Genomic DNA, 22,465 nt, shown 5'->3' on the forward strand with positions numbered 1-22,465 from the left:
AATCACTCTTAGGTGTGGTCAGTTTGAGGTGTTTATGGAACATTCAAGGAAGCTGATCCATAGCAGTTGAGTATATGGATCCTGAGGCTGGGTTGGAGATGCAGTTTACCATTTATCAATGTTAGTATTTGAAGCCATGGTCCGACCCAAGTTTCCTGGGATCTGCCCAGGAAATCATATCATTAGGCAGAGGGCCCAGAGGGAGCACTAAGAAACATCATTATTTAAAGTTCCATATAGCGAAAGGTATCCACAAGAAACAGGAGGTTCCAGTGGGAGGTCTAAACAACGTGAGAAGTGGGAAGAGGTCCAAGTGGCAGGATGGTCAACATTCTCATTTTCCAGCAGAGCTCACATAAGAACAGACAAAAGTCCATGGATTTGGCAATCTTGATGTCAGAGTAAAGCTATGGGTGGAGATTATTTCCCATTAGTTCGTTCTTGACCTTAGTATGTGGGGATGCAATTTAGTTTCTGTTTTCAAAGTTCAGATGAGTAGAGTATATGAGAGGAGCTTGGTATGGAGCCACTTTGCAAATGTTCTCTCTTCCAGTAAGATGGTAAATTCTTTGAGGAATAAGGAAGGCACATAAAGATGAGTAAGACCCAGTCCTAACCCTCAGCGTTTATAACAAATAAGAAATAAGGTATCCATAGTACAAGATGGGACATATATTATAAAATATAGGGATTCAAAAGAGGCATATACTACATCCAAACAATCAGAAGAGGCTGCTGACTTCTCCTAAATTGTTAGTACAGAGATGTGCTTACTTAACATTTACATACTTAACACTTAAACTCTATTAACTGCTGACTTTTCTCTTAACAAATCTGATGAATTATTAATAAAGTCCCATTTATTCCAAAATCCAAGGAAACTTCAAACTCATTCATGAGATATTTATTAAAATAACACATTTAGGGAAAAAAATCAATACAATGTATACATCATTACTGAAAACTGTATACCATCATACAAAAAAGGATTTTATTTTGGGAAATCGATTCCTAATTTATGGCAAGTTTTACTTTAGAAATAAAACCACAAAACAACACAATCTAATTCAATCTTAAAGGCTGGCATGCTGAGCAAGGAATGTTCTTATTCTTTGTAGGAGTTCCTTCTTTACACTGTCAGGTACCAGGGCTGAAATATAAAATAAAAACGTAAGAGTAAGATGATTCCAATTAATATTTATCAATTTGAGATCTGGTATTTTATTTAGGATTACCAAGTGAAAATTTCATAACTAACCCTCATGCTTCAATAAAAAAAAAAAAAGACATCTGAGAAAATAAAATATATTTGAAATTTATTGTTTGAAAGAATTATCCAATACCTAAAAATATACTGCACATGTGAAAATTCTTTACACAAGGAATAGAAAAGACCTTTCCGAAAGAGAGGCTGTAAAAGATTGCTAAATCTGATTCAAATGCAACTTAATAAGCCTGGTTAAAATCAAACAAAAAAAGGAGAAAGCACTCTTACAAAAACAGGGTAATCTCTCTACTATACAATTTCTTCAACTTGATAGAAAGAAGATCAGCAGGCTTACAGAAAAATGATGAAAGGAGAAGCACACAGTTCTTGAATGTCAAAAGAATTTAACCTCACAACAGAAATGAAAATTAAAACTATCATTCTGAGAGCATATTTTTACCAATCAGATTGGCTAAAATCCCAAGGTCACTAATATATGTATTGGCAAGACTGAGGGAAAACTGGCCCTGTTACATTGGCTGGTGGGAGAATAAATTGATACAGCATATTTAGGGAGATAATTTGGTGATACTGTATTGAAATAAATGCATATATCCTCTTGAATCAACAAAGATGCAAGAGCTTCAACAACAGCTGTTTCTGTCATATGTCCATGTTTCAAATCTTGAATCATGTGACTGACTATATTATCTACTCTGAATATTAAACCAAAAATAGGGAAACGGGAGTTTCCTGGTGGCCTAGTGGTTAGGAGCACAGGCTTCACTACCATTTGGGCCAGGTCCATTCCCTTCTTGGGGAACTGAGATCCTAGAAGCTGCAAGGCACAGCCAAAAAAAAAAAAAAAAAGGCAGGGGGCAGGGGGGCGGGGGGGCAGCCCTGATCCTTGAAACTTAATATTAAATGTCAGTTATTAAATCTACACTATTTTCCCCCTTTTTGGCTACTAATAAATAAGGACAAGAAAGAAGGAATTAACTTTAACCTCTAATGTTATTTGCTTGAATCCAGAGGAAATGAAATCTTCATATATAGTTCAATATTTCTACAAAAAATTCCACAAATGACAGAAATCAAATAAGACAGATACTCCTCTTTATAAATTTAGTATAAACCTGCCGAGAAATAAGGACTACATAATTAAGTCCACTGGAAATGTGATCAATATGTATATTAAATATACTTTTACTGAAAATTATGATGACTGAGAACAGATCAGCTGCCTTGGGGTTACGGATGAGGTGTGACTATAAAGGAATAGCTTGAGGGAGTCTTTTAGAACGACTCTATACAGGTGTATAAAGTTCACAGAACTGACATTAAAAATGTTAATTAAAAAATACTTTCTTAACAATAAAAAGAAAAGATTTATTTTTACTTTTCTTTTTTGCTAACTCTCTAGCAGGGGAGCTATAAGGGATTGAAATATCCAACACAAAAGCACAGAAGGAAATGCAGAGATAATTTCTACCCTGTTAACAGATTTACTTCTTAAATGTTAACAGATTAAGCATAAATTACAGAAGAAAAGTAGAAACAAAATATAGAAATTTATTTAAAAATATAAATCCCTGGGGAGGGCAATAAATACTGCCCCCACCCCGAACTATGATTGACCAACGAAGTTGTTTTGAAAGATGGCTGGACAGGACCGTGGGGTGCTGCAGCTCTCTCCAGGTGGTAGCAGTTCAGGGCCTAGTATTCTCTGGCAATAATTGTAAAGTGATTTACTTTTCACACTTCAACTCTTTTTGCTTTTTCTGTGTGAGGAAACTACTAACGGGTTATCTAGTTTACCTGCTTCCACTTATAACTACAACCACCCCCTACTGCCTTCCTTGAATGAAAATAATCTAGTTACACCTAATTACTGCATACAGACTTAACATATTTCCGCTGTTTCTTTTGGTTTCTCTTAACAAGGAATTAAAGAGAGAAATTAAGAAGGCAGCTGAAGTGTGAGTCTTAAACAAGAATTACCCAATCATGAAGTTACTTATGGAGCTACCAGATTCGTAATTAGACATCCAAGAAGACAACTTTGTTTATTTTTAATAAGGAAAGTGAGCAATGACTCAGGGGCTGGTGTAAAACGCTGAACTATTACACATAAGGCTAAACTTAACAAATCCTAGCTTCCGGTAATATTTGCCTCTAAAAAAAATCCCAAGTTTTAGAAATTATTTGTTTTAACAACCATATCAACTTACATGTGTATATTGTTTTAAGAGTACAAAACATTTTATACCTCGTTTGTTACTCAAAACTGTGCAAGAAAGTTGGCGAGACAACTATAACTCTTCCCAAAGAGAAGATGTAAGTATACCCACATAATTTTAGAAAGAGTGCTTTTCCTTGTTAAAAAAAAAGAAAACCTGAACCAGCAAAAGAGAAAACAAATCATGTCTTAGCCCACATTTCCTTTCACACAATTTGTATTCCTTACCTCTGCCTTTTGGTGTGATTTCAGCCACCAAGTCATCAACAGTAACGTGTTCTAGTCCCTTTTCTTTAATTACCTCTTATGCAAAAGCAAAAAACAAATCATATCATTTAAAATCATTATCTGTAAGAAAGATTTTCATAGAGGAAGGGTTAAGATCATGTTTTTAGAGTCCAGACTGGTCTTTAAAAAAAAAAAAAAAAGAGGATACTTCTTTTTTTCGTTCTAATGAAGATTTAGTTCAACCTTAAACACAGCATGTATTCACCAGATTCAAAACGTAAGACAAATAGTTGTAATAAGCAGAATGAATTTGAACTGTAAATTCAAATTGCCCAAAATTAAAATATGGAACAACTCCTTTGCTCCTTTCTCTTCTCTATGCTGGACCAAGAGGAGGAGGAGGAGGAGGAAAGGAGTTAACACTTACTGGACCCCTATTAAGTGCTGGGTGCTTTGCAATATTTAATATTCACAATTATCTAATGGCCTGGGCATTTTCCCCACTTTGAAAGTGAGGCAAGAGACGCTTAAAAATTAAATAACTCATTCAAACACGACTTGAAATCCAGCTCCAGTCTTACACAAAGATCTATTTGAGCTTGAAGTCTACGCTTTTGTTAATTTGGCACATTGCCCTCTTTGGATTAATGATATAAAGTCTCTATTAGAATTGTCATTTGTAGAAACCATTACAATGAGAATTCATTATAAATATCCAGAATTCCATCATGCCAAAAGCTGGGCCAGAAAGGAAGGAGGCTCACCTTAGTGACTTGTGGAATCTAGCTAATGGCATCATCATCAATACCCAGTAATTTAACAAGCTTCCATTTTACAATTTAAAAAATATAAGTAATTTTCTAAGAGCTTTTATAGATGATTTTTTTTCAGAAATAACACTGTTAAAGACAGGAGATAAAATTTCTGTAAGTCTGCCAGCCATAACATGCTTAACATGTTATTAAGAAAAACTGACTAGGAATCACTAATGTTTCACTTCCAGTAGGCACACTGAGAAAGGTGGGATATTTCATGCCAGAGGAAATCTTGCCTCAATTGTTTTAAGAGAAACACAAAGAAACATTTCTAAAATTTAAGAACAGGTATACATATGATCACTCAGTGCAAGCAGTCTATACCACATGATTCAATTTTCTATTTGTGTAAAACTATGCTTGAGCACTCAATACATTTTAAAATACTGATTATAATTTACTAGTGAATTTCAGACCCACACAGTTGAGAGCAATGGAATTAGCTTATCTTCTAAATCAAACTGATTACCTTTACAGTGTGCCTTCAACTGATCCTTCCAGCCACATTCAATTAATTTAGCTCGCAGCAACTCTTTGAGGCTGTTGAAAAAGAAGCGTTTCCAAATTAAACTACAGCAGCGTACAGTATCTTAGACAGGAATGTTTGAAGCAAAGCTTCACTGTTCAATGAAAAATCCCCTGCCTTCTGGTTACAAAACTTTTAATTTAAACATGGCCTAATCTTGGTTCTATCACTAAAAAGTTCTTTGATCTTATGTGAGTCATTTAAATGCTGAGCTTCATTTTCATCATCAATAAAATTCAGTCAAGTGGATGGGACACAATACTTCTTAAGAAACCCTACTTAGGCCTTCTTAACACACTTTCTACTTCCCTCCACCAACAGGAATATTGTGGGTTTTGTACAACTTCAAAAGGGTATTAGTTGAGTTTGAAGCAGCTGTACTTTGGAAAGCTTCAAACCCCAGAATCCATTCTTTAACTACAAATTCTTAACTGTTAACTATCTTACTGCCCCATTATATCTCAACCGTATAGATTCCTCCCTCCCTTTTTCTTATTACCCTTCTAAATTATACATTAGCTAAGTTATATGTTAGTAGCTCAGTCATGTCATGTCGGACTCTCTGTGACCCCATGGACTGTAGCCTGCCAGGCTCCTCTGTCCATGGAATTCTCCAGGCAACAATACTGGAGTGGATAGCCATTCCTTTCTCCAGGGGATCTTCCCAACCCAGGGTTCGAATCCACGTCTTCTGTGTTGCAGGCAGATTCTTTACCGTCTGAGCCACCAGGGAAGAACTTTAGTTACTACATTAACTATGGTATTTCATTAATTCTAAGACTGTACTTTCCCATATTTTAACAATCCAGTCATTGGCCTGCCTATCATAATTTAATTGGCAGTGTTTTCTTTTCTTAATGGTTAAAAAAATAATGGTATGTATTAAAACTGATGACATCATGGGTGCAAAAAACCTACTGCAAAACCTACTGTTATAAAGCCTCAATCTTCATCCTAAATCTTCTCATTTCTCAGCTTAAACATGTCGAGTCACAAGCCAAACTGCTTCTTTTTCAATATTCCTAACATCCACTACATGACATTTCCATCTTGATGTTTAATTAAGTCACTTAATCTTAATAGGGCCAACACCCAACTCTTGCTTCTCTTCCACCTCAAGCTGTTCTTACCAGAAAGGCAACTCCATTCATATTGGTGCTCAGGCTAGAAACCCTGGCAGCCGCCTTCACTCAGTAATTTTGATAACACTAATATCCAATCTATAAGCACATCCTCCTGGTTCCAGTTTTTAAATATAAACCTGAAATCCAAATGCTTTTCACCACCTCTGCCATTACTGGCTAGTCTGAGCCACCGTCTTCTCTTGACTGGGCTGCTGCCACAGCCCGCTGACTTGTTCCCCTGCCACTTCCCCTGTGCACTTCCTTCTCCTCTCCCGGCTCAGAACCCTCCAGGGAACTCCCGGTTTACCCAAAATGCAATTTCCAGTCTTTATTAGAGCCTAAGAGACCCTGCATGGTTTGCCCCCTCCCCAGCGATGTCTCTGACCTTACTGTTTCTCTCCCTTACCCAACTGACTCAGTCTCAGTGGCTTCCATGGGTTCCTCAAAAGGCCAGGCAAGGAATGTCCTGGCCAGTGCAGTTATTAGCACGCAGTGCTTTCACTGCAGGGCCCTGGGTTCCATCCCTGACGAAGGACTGAGGTCCCAAAGGCGTGTGAAACGTGGCCAAAGAAAAAGAAAAAAGCCAGGCAAGCTGTCTCAGGACCATGGCAATGAGTCTCCCCACTCCCTCAAATCTTTCTGATCTCTTTATCAGTGAGGTCCACTTTTTTTCCTTTCTATAACACACCTGACTATTCTCTGCTTTATTTTTCCTCTAGAACTCCTCACCATCTGACACACTGCACATGTATTTTCTGTCTCCTTCCATTAGAATGTAAGCAGTATAAAAGAACAGGCTTCATTTTGTTCACTATTGTATCTTCAGACCTTAACCGGACATGGCAAATGGTAGAAACTCAGTAACTTAAAGCTACGTGAATGAAGACAAATGAAAAACAATAATACATAATCCCCTACAGCCATTACTGGCAATACTATCCTCTTGGTTTCCCAAGGCACTGTTCTAGAGGCTTTCTTCTTCCTCATTCCTCATATCAAGGGTTGTTGATTTTACTTAAAAAAAAAAACAAAACTGTAAGTTCTTTCCTTTTTTGCTATTTTACTTTTCGCCTGATATTATCTTCTCAATCTATCTTTAGTCCTTCAAATCTCCTTCACACTGCCAAAATAACATTCCTAAAGTGTAACACGATCTAGTCAGCCTCTTAAAATTTTTTAATGCCTCCCACCACCAAAGGATAAGTCAACAAATGTTTTTGCAAACCTACCACCTATTTTTCTGCCATTTCTTTGACAGTAAAAACACTCTACAACTCTGGTGTAAGAAATCTGGGTAGGGGCTCTAGCAATGGAAATGTGAGCTAGGCAAGGTGGATCATGAATGGCCTATTACTGAACAAGGATGTAACCAAGTTAACTACATTGCTGAAGCTACTAGGAGAAAGATAGTTTTAGCTGGAGATGTAAATTTTGAGCTCCTAATTCCTGCCACCTTGTGCATAGTGCCCTCTGGAAAATAAAGCCAACAGAGGAAAGCAGATATAAGACAGGAAGATAAAGACATATTCTTGGTGACAATTTTTGAGAGACTCGACCCAGTGGTGCCTGAAGCACCTTCAAACCCTAGACTTTTAGTTACACGATATTATACATTTTCATTAGCTGAGCTAGTTTCTCATCCTTTTTAATGGAAAGATTTCTGATTATACAAAAACCACATTTCTCCTGTCCACTGTCTTTCACATTTTAATTGCACAGTTCCCCCAGAATATTATCATATTAGAACAAATTTCTTTGACTTTGCATATTTGTTTCCATCTGCCCAGACTGTCCTTTCTCTTTTACTGTGCTGAGGAACCACTAATTCTTCTCTCCCAGGTGACGTAACACTTCCACCATTCTCGAAGACTTCACCATTCTGGGAGACTTCACTGATCATCTTAATCTCCAGGTAGAAGCTGAAAGTTCCCTCTTACGTTTCTCTCATACACTTTATCACCCTGCTCCTGGAAGCCTTTTTTGATTCTTTAGCCTCTCCTCTGCACTTTCAAACCTGTTCATTCCTCAGATGTTTACTTGGCCAATTATGAGCTAGGTATGATGCTGGGTATAATTTCTGCTGTGGAGAAACTCAGATTCTACTTATACAAACTAGCAAAGTAGGCCAGTATAATACAAAGTAATTAAATGCTATGATAGAACAAGGTATTTGGGAATTAACAGATTCCTAGAAGAGATGATATTTAAGTTAAAACCTGATAATGAGCATCGAATTAGCTAAAGATGGGGGGAAAGAAGAATATTTCAGAGAGTAAAAACAGCAAATGCACTCTAAGGATATGAGAGCTTGGTAACTGAAACTGGTTCCATTATATAGACTCTCTTAAAAACTGGGCAACATTTTATCTCCAACAGCAGTTATTTGGGTATGTATTTTTCTTCTCCTTTAGATTACACATTTTTTGAGAGAGAGTCATTTCCTGTTCATCTTTGTATATACATGATTCACTTCCTTCCAAGTCTTGCCATATTGAACAGACCTAAACATTTTTTTTTTAATTGATGTTAGGAATTGAAGTTTTGGATAATCTCAATTTTCTGTAATTATTTCTACTAACATCAATATTGTTACTTGGTAACTAGATTCTTTGTAATATAACAAAATTATAGTTTAAAGATGTTAAATGTAGTTTATTAACACAATCTATTACTTACCGTTCTCTTTCTCCAGTTTCTATCAACTTTTGGTTAATCGCTGCTCTCATCTGCGCATCTTTGTTCATCTTGCTAACCTGAACATCAACAAGTATTTTCAGATATAGAACACTTACAAAGCATTGTCTTCTAAATCCTCTAGGCTAGCACCTCAACACAGGTAACATTCTATCAACTGAAAGGGTGATAAATTTCAACAATGTGTTGACAATATCATTACTCTCAATATTATTTACTGTTTCCCAAGAAGTCATAATGATGAACTTTACAATTCCCCTCCCATGTACCCTTCATTAATAAGACTTTGGATAATAACAATTACTGTACATTTATTAAATGCACATGTGCCTGGCACTGAACTAATGTGTTTTTATCTCATTTAATTCCCAGATCTTATTCTTTTATGTAAGTAGTATTAACACAGTTTATATTTCACAGGTGAGGAAACTGAGGAACCAAGATAGAAAAGTGAACTCAGATACTGTGACCCCAGAAGCTCCCAAATATTTTAACAGCACATAATACCTGACTGTTAATCATTTCTGCCTCTTAACTAAATGCATTCAAAATTTGGGGGAAGCTATATAACCTGAATATCAATAAAAGATTAAGTACGGTTGGTGACAAAATTTCCAGATAAGGCTCTTAAGCGCTTTACTTTTCACTAGGATGTACAGAATTCCAACCGCCAAACTAGCTGTGTGTGGGTGTGTATGCTCTTTATCAAAACTTGCAGGTTGGGATAAAGAAAAAAGAAATCTCAAATAAATTCCTAACTTAGAAAATTCTCAATTTTCAGTAAAAACAAACAACCAAAACGGTGTAAAAGTAAGAGGAAGGTTAAGTTGTAAAACTTGGAATAAGCCAACGTTACCCTACTTATCTGGGCTTATCTGTCACTAACTAGAGAACTTTTGTTGTCTCCCAATTCGCCGCCTATAAGAAAACTGAGAGTGGCGGTGAGTTTCCAGAGTTGTGTGTTTTTTTTTTAAGTGCAACAGGAAAAAGGAGAGGTTGAGAAAGAACTAGTATATGTTTGCTTCTGCAGTTGCAGGCTAACATGTTCAAAATAACACTAAGATCTCCAGTCAGTACCTTCCCTAGAACACTGAACTTGATTTTTCCTTCGTCCCCACACTACGGATAGTGACCTTGGACAAGTCAGTTCTTAAAAGGCCTCAGTTTTCTCACTTGTAAAACAAGGGCGCTAGGGGATCCCTCCCAGTTCAGACGTTCTTTGGGAAAATAGAATAGGGCGGAGACAGCGGGAGAGGCGGGAGGGGAGGAGCCAGAAAACAAAGCGAAGACTGGCTTCAGGCCAACTCCGGTAGCACGCCCTGTCGGAGAGCCCTACAGGCCCGCGAGCGCGGGTCGGGGAAGCTAACGAAAGACAGCACATCGAAAGGAGCCTGGGCTGGGCCCGGGTCCCGGCCCTGAGGACCACGGGCATAGCTCACCACCATCACCGCGGGCGAGGGCCGTCCCTTCCCAGCGACGAAATGACCCTTGCGCTGACGACCGTTACCTACCACACTCTTCGGCTGCCCGGACCTAGACCCTCAGTAGCTCGGGCACCTAAGCACACAGAAAGCTAGCACACGCATTTCCGGGGCGGGGTCTCGCCACCCTGCCTATAAAGTGGGAATTTAACCAGCGCGGGCCGCCTCCTTGTCGCTCAGCCTTCTGGGTAAGAGAGTCCAGATCCTTCTGTCGTACGGGCATTGAGTTCCCGAAAGACTACATATCCCAGCATGCAACAGAGGCAACTTTCTCGTGGGCACTACATTTCCCAGACGACAGGCTACGCCGCAGTGTTTTCTGGGATGAGAACCACGCCGCCTCCAAGCCACAGTGCTACCAGGGAAGCGCGGACCTTTCAACGGGAGCTTTACTAATTCTCACGCTGCGCCCCTGGAAGGCGATGGAGGTGGCTGCTAATTGCTCCCTGCGGGTGAAGAGACCTCTGCTGGATCCCCGCTTCGAGGGTTACAAGCTCTCCCTCGAGCCGCTGCCCTCTTACCAGCTGGAACTTGACGCAGGTGGGAAGCGGCGGCACCCTCTCGCACTCGGTTCCGTTCACCTTTCGGTTTCCTTCGGCGCGACCCATCCTGCATTTTCCTCTTTTTTGACTTCGGTTAGCCAGGCGACTGTGGCTTTCCTCACGGTCAAGCCGGGCTGGGGTTTACCATGGCTTTCTCTGGAGAATGACGGCCATCCCCGACCCCCAAGGGAGCCGCCTTCGAGTGGCTCTGGCGTAGCAGGACCGTGGGTTCCGCCCTCAGCTCTGCTGCCCGGGCTCCGAGAGCCGACCTGGGGTACTGTCTAGGCCACGCCGCCTATCGGTCCTGGTCTGATCCCTGCTGCAGAGAGTGCTCAGGACAGGCTTTGCTGTTGGAGCATCCTCTGTGTGCGTTGAGAAGCCACACCTCTTTGGAAGATCTTCTGCTCTGTACTCTGGCTGAGACCCAGTTCTTAGAAGAGAAACACTATTGCAGTTATAGGCCGTCAGATTGAGGACTGTCGTAGATTACTGCTTGAGAGAAAATTGGAGACGAGTTGGTTTAGTACCCACACTTCTACTACTTTTTTGTTTATCTGTCGGTGGCGGGAATAATCATCCGTGTTTTTACAATGTAACGAGTGGCATTTTTGTTGACGATAAAGAGCCCAGAGATTGCATTTTTAATACACAACCCTGCTGATTCTGATTCATGTTGTCAGTGGATCACACTTTGAGCGATAGAGTTAATAGGTTTTATAGTATCAAGTAAGTGTTTATTCATTTAATGTATAAATTATACAAACTCAGCAACCTCTCTTGAGAGCCTGTTTTATGTTACATGCTGATACAATCAAGATGAATATGATACAGTAATGTAAAGTTGCTGTTGCCTAGCTAGGAAGAAAGATATAAGCCGATAATTACAAGAGGATGTGGTAAGGCAGTGATCAGGATATGTACAAAACAGTGATGGTGTCTCCATGTTTCTCAAACCAGCCAGAGACATCTAGGAAAGCTTCTAGATGAGGGAGTTGATATCTCAGTTGGGCTTTAAAGAATAGGTAGGAGTTGATCAGGGTAAGAGAAAATGAGCTTGCTGTTTCTTTTCATTCCCTTTCTCCCACCTTACATAAATAAATGATAACTCCATGTTAATTAGCCTTGCATTAAAAAACCACCTCAAAACTCAGTGGCTCAAAACAGTAAGCAGTTATTAGAGCTTATAAGTCTACAGGTTAGCTAGGTGGTTCCAGTCATGACTTGGCTTTCTCATACATTTGGGGTTCTCTGGCTATAGGCTGCTGTAAGATGGTTTCAGATGCTCTCCTCTTGGTTTTCCTCCATGTGGTCTCTCATCCAGCAGGCTGCCACAGGCTTATTCCAAGAGACAAGCAGTGCACAGGAGTTTTTTCAGGCTCTGCTCTCAGTAAGTTTGGGGTTGTTCCACTGGCCAAAGCAAGTAGTATAATCAAGCAGAGTGGGTATGTATGGGAAGACTTCTAATGCAGGTCAACATAGTCGTTTGTGCTTTAGTCATCTTTGGTGTATTTCTTGTTTTGTTTTTTTTAATCTCTACAGGGAAAGAGCAAATTAGCCAAGATCAGCAAATCAGCAGTGGTCAGGCTCTCGCCCCACGACCTCTCGCTTTTGCCCCACGTTTTGTGAATACATAGTTATGTAACAGCTGAGATCATTTATTGTACTGTGCACGTTCAGTGCCCCGTGTAAGCACCACCTGAGAAGCCTTTGCGGCTGCGTTGTAGCTGTGTCCACTGGGTCAACCATGAGAGGAGAAAATAGTGTGTCTGTTTCTATGGCTGCTGTGCCAGTCAGGAGACAGTAAACGTGTCTGCCATTCCTACAACTCCTTGAGGTTTCTTCCATCATCCGTGCTCATGCCTTGCCTACCATGGTTCAACAGTGTGCACAGTGAGGGACAGTGAGATAATCTCCTGTTCAATTTCTCAGCAAAGCCTGTCAACTCAAGATCTTGTCTTCTCCAGGCCTCTACCCCAAATCATTGCTATCTCTCACCTGAACTATAGTACCTTCCTGACAAGTCTTCCTGCTTTCAATTTTGGGCGCCTTCATTCTATTCTCTTTAAGGCAGTACTTGTTACAGTTTTTAATTCTTTGTTTATTTGATATCTGTTTCCTCCACTAGACTGTGAGCTCCATGGAGCTCACAATGGTGTTTCTCTTTTGCTCAGTGCTCACTCTGTAGAGACAGTGGTTGGCATAGTTGATACTCAGTACATTGAATGAAGAAGAGAAGTTGTTGAGGTCATTCCATTCCTGGGAAAGCCTGAGCAAAGGGGAAACAATTAGACTCTATGAAGGGCACTACTGCAGTGCTGTTTTGCAGGAGCAAAAAAATCTGCTGGGAGAGTGAGAAGATTTAGATAGGTGAAGGCACTTTTTATCTTTGGCTTTTTTTTATCCTGTGAGTCAGTGTTTCCCAGACTTTTCCATGGGCAATTACAAAGTAAAGCTCAGCTGTCTTAGATTTACCAGCTTTTTAATTTCCTTAGTGGAGCTGTTTCTGAAAAACTGTCATGTCCTCACTCACCTTTTCATAATCAGAAGGATATTTTGACACGAAAAAAGCAGGAAGCAAACTGTCACAATAAATAGACCTCTTGAGCACATTGACTGTGAAAAAACTAAGATATTCTTTTTCTCCCTCATTTCACCAGTATTGGTCTTAGATTATTGTTTGGGATGCACAGGTGGAGGTGATGAGATGTCATTTACGTTAGGGTCTTAAGTAGAGAAGGGAAATCGCTAAATTGGGGATTGAATAGTTCACTCTTTGGGGCTTCCCCAGTGGCTTGGAGGCAAAGAATCTGCCTGCCAGTGCAGGAGACATGGGTTCAATCCCTGGGTCGGGAAGATCCCCTGAAGGAGGAAATGATAACCGACTCTAGTATTCTTGCCTGGGAAATCACATGGACAGAGGCACCTGGCCGGCTACAGTCCATGGGATTGCAAAAGAATCGGACACATCTTAGCAACTAAACCACAACAAGCTCACTCCTAGGCTCTGGGAGATTGAGTTTGGACGATGAGGGGAGTGGAGACAGGGAGACCAGTTTGGAGGCTTTGCAGTAGTTCACATGAGGAGCTTTCATTAAGAATTACTTGAGGACGATGAAGAAGAGGTTAATTCTTTTAAAAACTGCCATTTTTAGAGAGAGTGTGAGATGATTGAGCTGCTCCTCCTGATGGTTTGGTTTCTTTTATAACCAGCCCAGGGGGTTCATATTAATGCAGGCACCTGTGGTGTATGCAAACTGTTGGCAGGCACCTGTGGTGTATGAAGCTCTGCAGTTGGGATGTGAGAATGAAGGTGGGGTGTCTGGACTCGAAGAGCTCAGAGCATTGAGTTTTATTCTCTTGTCTTATGTGTTGTTCAGTTCAGTTTAGTCGCTCAGTCATGTCCGACTCTTTGCGACCCCATGAATCGCAGCACCCCAGGCCTCCCTGTCCATCGTCATCTCCTGGAGTTCACTCAGATTCATGTCCATTGAGTCGGTGATGCCATCCAGCCATCTCATCCTCTGTCATCCCCTTTTCCTCCTGCCCCCAATCCCTCCCAGCATCAGTCTTTTCCAGTGAGTCAACTCTTCGCATGAGGTGGCCAAAGTACTGGAGTTTCAGCTTCTGCATCATTCCTTCCAAAGAACACCAAGGGCTGATCTCCCTTAGAATGGACTGGTTGGATCTCCTTGCAGTCCAAAGGACTCTCAAGAGTCTTCTCCAACACCACAGTTCAAAAGCATCAATTCTTCAGTGCTCAGCCTTCTCCACAATCCACCTCTCACTTCCATACCTAACCGCTGGAAAAACCATAGCCTTGACTAGATGGACCTTTGTTGGCAAAGTAATGTCTCTGCTTTTCAATATGCTATCTAGGTTGGTCATAGCTTTTCTTCCAAGGAGTAAACGTCTTTTAATTTCATGGCTGCAGTCACCATCTGCAGTGATTTTGGAGCCCCCCAAAATAAAGTCTGACACTGTTTCCACTGATTCCCCATCTATTTCCCATAAAGCGATGGGACCAGATGCCATGATCTTCATTTTCTGAATGTTGAGCTTTAAGCCAACTTTTTCACTCTCCTCTTTCACTTTCATCAAGAGGCTTTTTAGTTCCTCTTCACTTTCTGCCATAAGAGTGGTGTCATCTGCATATCTGAGGTTATTGATATTTCTCCCAGCAATTTTGATTCTAGTTTGTGCTTCTTCCAGCCCAGCGTTTCTCATGATGTACTCTGCATAGAAGTTAAATAAGCAGGGTGACAATATACAGCCTTGACATACTCCTTTTCCTATTTGGAACCAGTCCGTTGTTCCATGTCTAGTTCTAACTGTTGCTTCCTGACCTGCATATAGGTTTCTCAAGAGGCAGGTTAGGTGGTCTGGTATTCCCATCTCTTGAAGAATTTTCCACAGTTTATTGTGATCCACACAGTCAAAGGCTTGTGGCATAGTCAATAAAGGAGAAGTGGATGTTTTTCTGGAACTCTCTTGCTTTTTCGATGATCCAGCGGATGTTGGCATTTTGATCTCTGGTTCCTCTGCCTTTTCTAAAACCAGCTTGAACATCTGGAAATTCACGGTTCATGTATTGCTGAAGCCTGGCTTGGAGAATTTTGAGCATTACTTTACTAGTGTGTAATTGTTCTAAAACCCACTATGCTACCCCTTGTGACGCTGCATAAACAGTAAATGTCACTCTGTCTTTTTCTATCCCAAAGAACTAAGCAATAAAAATCTTTTGTATAAAATGTAACTGCCCTTTGACCTAGCAATTCCATTTCTGGGCATTTCTCTTATATTTTTTTTCCCCCTAGACTCTCCACTCAGTAAATGTATATATTTTCACTTAGCTAATTCATACTCCATTCTTTCATCTTGGTTTACAAGAAAGTCAGATTCCTTTCTTGACTATTAGAACCTATACTATAAAATCTGTTCAAATTAGAATATGTACTTTTCCATAGACCTGATTCTTCATAGACTATATCAAATTTCTCAGCATTTGGTGTCTGTTTTCTCTGCTAAGACTATATTCTGTGTTGAGAGTCCTGTATCCATCTTTTTCAGTGTTTCATCTCTGGGGCTGAAGCATGACTGATTAGTAATAGATGATTTTATATCACAACATTAAACAGCTTTTTTTGTTCAGTCACTCAGTTGTGTCTGACTCTTTGCGACCCCATGGACTACAACACGCCAGGCTTCCCTGTCTTTCACTGTCTCCCGGAGTTTGCTCAAATTCTTGTCCATTGAGTCAGTGATGCCATCTAACTATCTCATCCTCTGTCGTCCACTTATCCTCCTGCCCTCAGTCTTGCTCAGCATCAGGATCTATTCCAGTGAGTTGGCTCTTCACCTTTGGTGGACAAAGTATTGGAGTTTCAGCATCAGTCCTTCCAGTGAATATTCAGGGTTAATTTCCTTTAGGATTGACTGATTCGATCTCCTTGCTGTCCAAGGGACTCACAGGATTCTTCTCCAGCACCATAATTTGAAAGCATTAGTTCTTTGGCACTCAGCCTTCTTTAAGATCCAACTCTCACGTTGGTATATGACTGATGGAAAAACCATAGCTTTGACTAAATGGACCTTTGTTGGCAGAGTGATGCCTTTGCTTTTTAAATATGCTGTCTAGGTTTGTCATAGCTTTTCTCCCAAGGAGGAAGTGTCTTAATTTCATGACTGCAGTAACTGTCCACAGTGATTTTGGAGCCCAGGAAAACAGAGTCTGTCTCTGTTTCCATTGTTTCCCCATCTATTTGCCATGAAGTGATGGGACCGGATGCCATGATCTTAGTTTTGAATGTCGAGTTTTAAGCCAGCTTTTTCACACTCCTCATTCACCTTCATCAAGAGGCCCTTTAGTTCCTGTTCGTTTTCTGCCATGATGGTGATGTCAACTGTATATCTGAGTTTATTGATATTTCTCCCAGCAGTCTTGATTCCGGCTTGTAGTTCATGCAGCCTGGCATTTCGCATGATATACTCTGCATATAAGTTAAATAAGCAGGGTCACAGTTCATAGCCTTGACATGCTCCTTTCCCAATTCTAAACCACTCTGTTGTTCCATGTCTGGTTCTGACTTGCTTCTTGATGTGCATACAGGTTTCTCAGGAGGCGGGTAAGGTACTCTGGTATTCCCATCTCTTTAAGAATTTTCCAGAGTTTGTAGTGATACACACAGTGAAAGGCTTTATCATAGACAATGAAGCAGAAATAGATGTTCTTCTGAAACTCTCTTGCTTTTTTGTGTGATCCAGCGGATGTTGGCAATTTGATCTCTGGATCATGTACCTTTTTTGAATCCAGCTTGTACATGTGGAAGTTCTTGGTACATGTATTGTTGAAGCCTAACTTGAAGGATTTTGAACATTACCTTGCTACAGGTGGGGCTTCCCTTGTGGCTCAGCTGGGAAAGAATCCGCCTGCAACATGGGAGACCTGGATTTGATCCCTGGGTTGGGAAGATACCCTGGAGAAGGGAAAGTCTACTCACTCCAGTATTCTGGCCTAGAGAATTCATGGACTGTATAGTTCATGGGCTCACAAAGAGTTGGACACGACTGAGCGACTTTCACTTGCTACATGTGAAATGAGCTCAATTGTGTGGTAGTTTGAATTCTTTGACATTGCTTTTCTTTGGGATTGGAATGTGGCCAGTCCTGTGGCCACTATTGAGTTTTCCCAATTTGCTGGTATATTAACTGCAGCAGTTTAACAGCTTTACTGAGATAGAAATGACAATAATCTACAGATATTTAAGTGTATAGTTAGTTTTGATGTATGTCTGTATACACTTAGGAAGTCATTACCACAGTCAAGAAATTAAACTTAGCCATCATCCCCAGAATTTCCCTTGTTCCTTTCTGTATCTGGCTCAGAGTTAGTTAGGGAACAGGGAGGAAGAAAAAGGCAGAAGTGATCTCCCCTTGTAGCCCACCAGGCTCCTCTGTCCATGGGGTTTCCCAGGCAAGAGTACTGGAGTCGGTTTCCATTTCCTTCTCCAGGGAATCTTTCCAACCCAGGGATCGAACCCAGGTCTTCTGCACTGGCAGGCAGATTTTTTGTTTTTTTAAACCACTGAGCTACTAGGCATGCCCCTAAGGTTTATAATGTACATCTTTAAATTATTACATGATACATTCAAATGATATTTTATTATTTCATGTATAGTTTGAGAACCAAAAGTATACTTCCATTTCTCTCCTTTATGCTATTGTCATGCATTTTACTTTTACATATTGCTCTAAACTTATGTTGTTGATCAGTCTCTTAAGTTGTGTCCAACCTTTGGGACCTCATGGACTGCAGCACGCCAGGCTTCCCTGTTCTTCACCATCTCCTGGAGTTTGCTCAAACTCATGTCCATTGAGTCGGTGATGCCATCCAACCAGCTTAGCCTCTGCCACCCTCTTCTCCTCCTGCCCTCACTCTTTCCCAGCATCAGGGTCTTTTCCACTGAGCTGGCTCTTCACATCAGGTGGCCAAAGCATTGGATCTTCAGCATTAGTCCTTCCAGTGAATGTTCAGGGTTGATATCCTTTAGGATTGACTGTTTTGATCTCCTTGCTGTCCCAGGGACTCTCAAGAGTCTTCTCTAGCACCACAATTTGAAAGGATCAGTTCTGAGGCACTCAACATTTTGTTTAAATAGTTAATTACCTCTTAAAGATGTAAAATTAGGGGAAAAAATCTTAACATGTTTACTCATATGGTCGCCATTTCTGGTGCCCTTCGTTCCTTTATGTCGATCCATAGTGTTATCTGTATAATTTTCCTCTGCCTGAAGGACTTTTAATATTTCTTATAGTGTGGGTCTTCTGGTGATGAAATATTTCAGCTTTTGTGTGTCTCAAAACATTTTACCCTTATGTCTTATTACTTTTATTGTTTCTCATGAGAGATCATATGTTATCCTTTGTTCTTTTATGCATGATATCTCTTTTTCCTCTGGCTGTGTTTAAGATTTTTCTCTTTCATCGTGACTTAGAGTGGTTTGATTATATTGTGTGTGTTGATGTGGTTTTCCTCATGATTCTTGTGCTTGGAGTTTGCCGAACTTTCTAGATCCCTGAATTTATAGTTTACATCGGTTTTGGCAAGTTTTCAGCCATTATTTTTTCTACTCTTTTTTTTTTTTTTGCCCCTGCTCTGTTTTCTCCTTTAAGGAATCTAGTTACCCATTATTTATTTATTTATTCATTTCTGGCTGTGCTGGGTCTTCGTTGCCGCCTACAGTCTTTCTCTAGTTGCGGAGCACAGGCTGTAGGTACATGGGCTTCAGTGGTTGCAGCCCATGGGCTCAAGAGTTGCAGCTCACAGCTCTAGAGCTCAGGCTCAGCAGTTGTGGCACATGGGCTTAGCGGCCTTGCAGCATGTCAGATCCTCCCGAATAAGGGATTAAACCATTGTCCCCTGCATTGGCAGTTGGATTCTTAACTACTGGACCTGCAGGGAAGTCCTTGTTAACCCATTTTTAGATTATGAGAAGTTAAACACCAGCTCATCAATCCTCCTTTTATTTTTTCTGTTTTTGTTGTTTTGTTTTTTGTTTGTTTTTGGGCATGCTGTGTGGCATGCAGGATCTTATTTTCCAACCAGGCAACCTGTGCCCTCTAAAGTGGAAGCTGCTGCTACTGCTGCTAAGTCACTTCAGTCGTGTCCGACTCTGTGTGACCCCATAGACGTCAGCCCACCAGGCTCCCCCGTCCCTGGGATTCTCCAGGCAAGAACACTGGAGTGGGTTGCCATTTCCTTCTCCAATGCCTGAAAGTGAAAAGTGAAAGTGAAGTTGCTCAGTCCTGTCCGACTCTTTGCAACCCCATGGACTGCAGCCTACCAGGCTCCTCTGTCCGTGGGATTTGCCAGGCAAGAGTACTGGAGTGGGGTGCCATCGCCTTCTCCGAAAGTGGAAGCACAGAGTCTGGACCGTCAGAGAAGTCTCTTAAGTCTGTTTAATTTTGGACAGTTTCTGTTTTCATGCCTTTAGTTTTACTCTTCTTTTCCAGTGTCTGTTCTGTCATTAATTCCATCCAGTATGTTTTTCATCTTAGTTTTCCTCTCTAGAAGTTTGATTTAAATGATTTTAATATCCTTCATATCTCTAGTTGTTTTGAACATTTGGAATGTGCTTTAATCAATACTTTAAAGTTTTATCCTGCTAATTATAACTTCTGTGACCATTATCTGTTGGCATCTGTTGATTGATTATTCTCTTCATTGTGGGTTTTGTTTTCTTTCCTCTTTAGGAAACCTGGTAATCTTGGATGCAAAAAGTTGTGAATTTTACTCTATTGTATCCTTATAAATCGTCTTGAACTTTGTTCTGTGATGCAGTTACTTGAATTTATTGCATTAGCTTCACTGGTTCTTGCTTTTTTTAATTTATTTTTTAGCCTAGTCTGGAGCAGTGCTGAAGTCTGTGGCTGATTATTCACCACCTCTGAGACAGGACTGTTCTGTATTCTGCCTATGAATTAGTAGTTTACTCTGGTCTGCCTAATGGGAATGGTCGCAGCTCCCAGCCTTGTGTGAGTTCCCATCTCTGTTCCCTCTAGTCCCTTCAGTTGGTCCTTTCCCTGGCCTGGAGTGGTTTCCTCAAACATGTGCCATTAGTTGTCTGCTGGATATTTGAGAGAGGCCCCCTGCAGCTCTGTGGAGTGCTCGCTCTGCGGCTGTCTTCTCTGATACTCTGCCTGATGAACTGTAGCTGCCTTGGTCTCCCCAGACTTTTCAGTTCAGATTCCTCGACCCAGGGAGTCGGCCACGTTCTGCTTCACACGCCCCTCTTTGTGCTGTGGGCTGGACACTTGGTCAGCGCACCAAGCTGGGGCACGGTAGGGCTGAGCTCATTTGTCTCTCATCTCTTAAGGATCACTGTCCTTTGTTGCCTGTTGTCTCAGGTCTTGAAAATTACTGTTTTATATAATTTTGTCTGATTTATTTTGTCTTACTGATTGTTTCTGAGGGAAGGATAAATCTGGTCACTATTATTCCATCTTGGCTGCTCAATACATGTTTTTAAGTGAGAGTAATTTCTGTAGAATATTAGAGCTGGAAACAAAATTGAAATGGATTCATGAGCATAACGAGAAAATGGGAGTATAGACTGTTTATTTAGAGAAGTTTGAGAAATACAGGGCGGAAGAAAGCTCTGTTTTGAGTGCAGAGCAGAGGAATCCTTTCTCATGTGTTTTGTGAGTGGCGGAGTTTTCCACATATTAGGTGAAGGAGAAGGGACCAGTGAAAAGGAGATAGATAACCTGAGGAAGGGCCCAGAGGAGGCAGAAGAGAAGGAAGTCATCAACAGCTATGTGAGAATTAGCCTTGGGAGGGAGAAGAGGAACAGAGAAATTAACACTCTTCTCGGGCATCATATAGCAAATACTAAACATGTTTTTTAATATAAGCCTGTCAATAACTTATAGGGTAAGTATTGTTCACTTCTGTGACAGGTGAGAAATCAGGGTAGACAGTTAGGTAACTTACCCTTAAGCTGCTCATCAGTGGATAACCTGACCCAAAAGCAGACGCTCTTCCTGGTCGCTGGGCTGTTTCTTCAAGGCAAGGAGAATAAAAGCTGGTTAAAAAAATTTAGGCAATAATTAAAATAAAGGGAGAGAAAAGCTGTGTAACCATTGTTTTGTGTAAGTTTACTATAAAATTCATGCCTGTTCTTCTGGAGGAGAATTTGGGGGAAAGCAGATCTAAGTATGATGGTACAGAAGCATTATTTAAAAGAGTTCAGTGGGAGCAGTGCTGCTGAATCTCGCCTTGCCCTGTTCTGTACATTTGCTTCAGAACTAGCTCTACAGACTTGTGCTCTGGCTTCTTTACATCTTTATATGCAAAGAGCAGCAAACTCAGCTGCTAGGTGGAAAGAAGATAAATGGTCTACGAAGTGACCTTTGTAAAGTAATTCAATCTAATTGTATATTCTAAAAGGACAGGAAGCTGTCATTGTGGCCATTGTTAGCATTCCTTGCCCAGGGACCATGTCTGTTTTATTTGCCAGTATTTGCTCAATGCCAAACACCATGTCTGGCACATAATAGACATTCAATAAATCAATTTGTGAATGAAAATCTATAGATTTTTGAGGTCCATGCATGTTATATAAGAAAGTTAGGTAAAGATTAAGGGAGACTCCCCCCTTGTTAGGCCCCAAGTGCTTTTTAAAAGAATAAGGGAAAAGGCTTTTCCAGCAGGGCTCTTGTAGTATATTTCCAATAATGAAATAGTTTACTTACAGTGACTTGTTAGCTCTTTGCTAAAGAGATCGCTCATCTTCAGTCAACTCACAGAGCCAAGCTAGCTTGGAGACTCCACAGAAGAGAGAGCCCTGCCAGTGGTTAAGCTCTGTCACATTCTGGATGTTGCTTTTCTCCTTTCATTTCCTCTACCTGCCTTTTTATACTTGAGGTGACTGGCATGATAAATGCAGTAACTTTAAGTATGTAATGTTCCCTTTTCTTGTGCCCTAATAAAGTATATGAATTAATCTTGTCAGGATGCAGCCAGACTGAGACTGTTTCATGGTTTCCTAACACGGTTTTCCAGATCTGTGCATTCACAGTCGAGTACGCATTTGTACTAAGGCAAAGGGCTA

General features: G+C 40.7%; 2 protein-coding genes across 3 annotated transcripts in view; one reads left to right on the plus strand and one right to left on the minus strand.

The window, feature by feature from the left end:
- Window positions 1–228: 228 nt before the first annotated feature.
- On the minus strand, window positions 229–10,402 carry ENY2 (ENY2 transcription and export complex 2 subunit). 2 transcript variants are annotated; one of them, XM_068983856.1, is made up of 5 exons: window positions 10,345–10,402; window positions 8,816–8,892; window positions 4,959–5,029; window positions 3,675–3,749; window positions 229–1,150 (listed from the first exon to the last, which is right to left on the minus strand). In XM_068983856.1, the coding sequence occupies exons 2-5, from the start codon at window positions 8,881–8,883 to the stop codon at window positions 1,074–1,076; spliced, it is 291 nt and encodes a 96-aa protein (XP_068839957.1). In that variant the 5' UTR covers window positions 8,884–8,892; window positions 10,345–10,402; the 3' UTR covers window positions 229–1,073. The 2 variants fall into 2 exon arrangements, with proteins under 2 accessions (XP_068839957.1, XP_068839956.1); XM_068983855.1 differs by having other exon boundaries at window positions 10,273–10,396.
- Window positions 10,403–10,736: 334 nt separating this feature from the next.
- Window positions 10,737–22,465, plus strand: part of NUDCD1 (NudC domain containing 1) — an 89,889-nt gene continuing 78,160 nt past the window's right edge. Inside the window, exon 1 of the mRNA XM_068983828.1 lies at window positions 10,737–10,854. Within this exon, the coding sequence (XP_068839929.1) occupies window positions 10,737–10,854 (118 nt within the window). The remainder of the gene's footprint in view (window positions 10,855–22,465) is intronic.

Source organism: Capricornis sumatraensis, chromosome 11 (assembly GCF_032405125.1).
Source record: "Capricornis sumatraensis isolate serow.1 chromosome 11, serow.2, whole genome shotgun sequence".
Classification (NCBI taxonomy): Eukaryota; Metazoa; Chordata; class Mammalia; order Artiodactyla; family Bovidae; genus Capricornis; species Capricornis sumatraensis.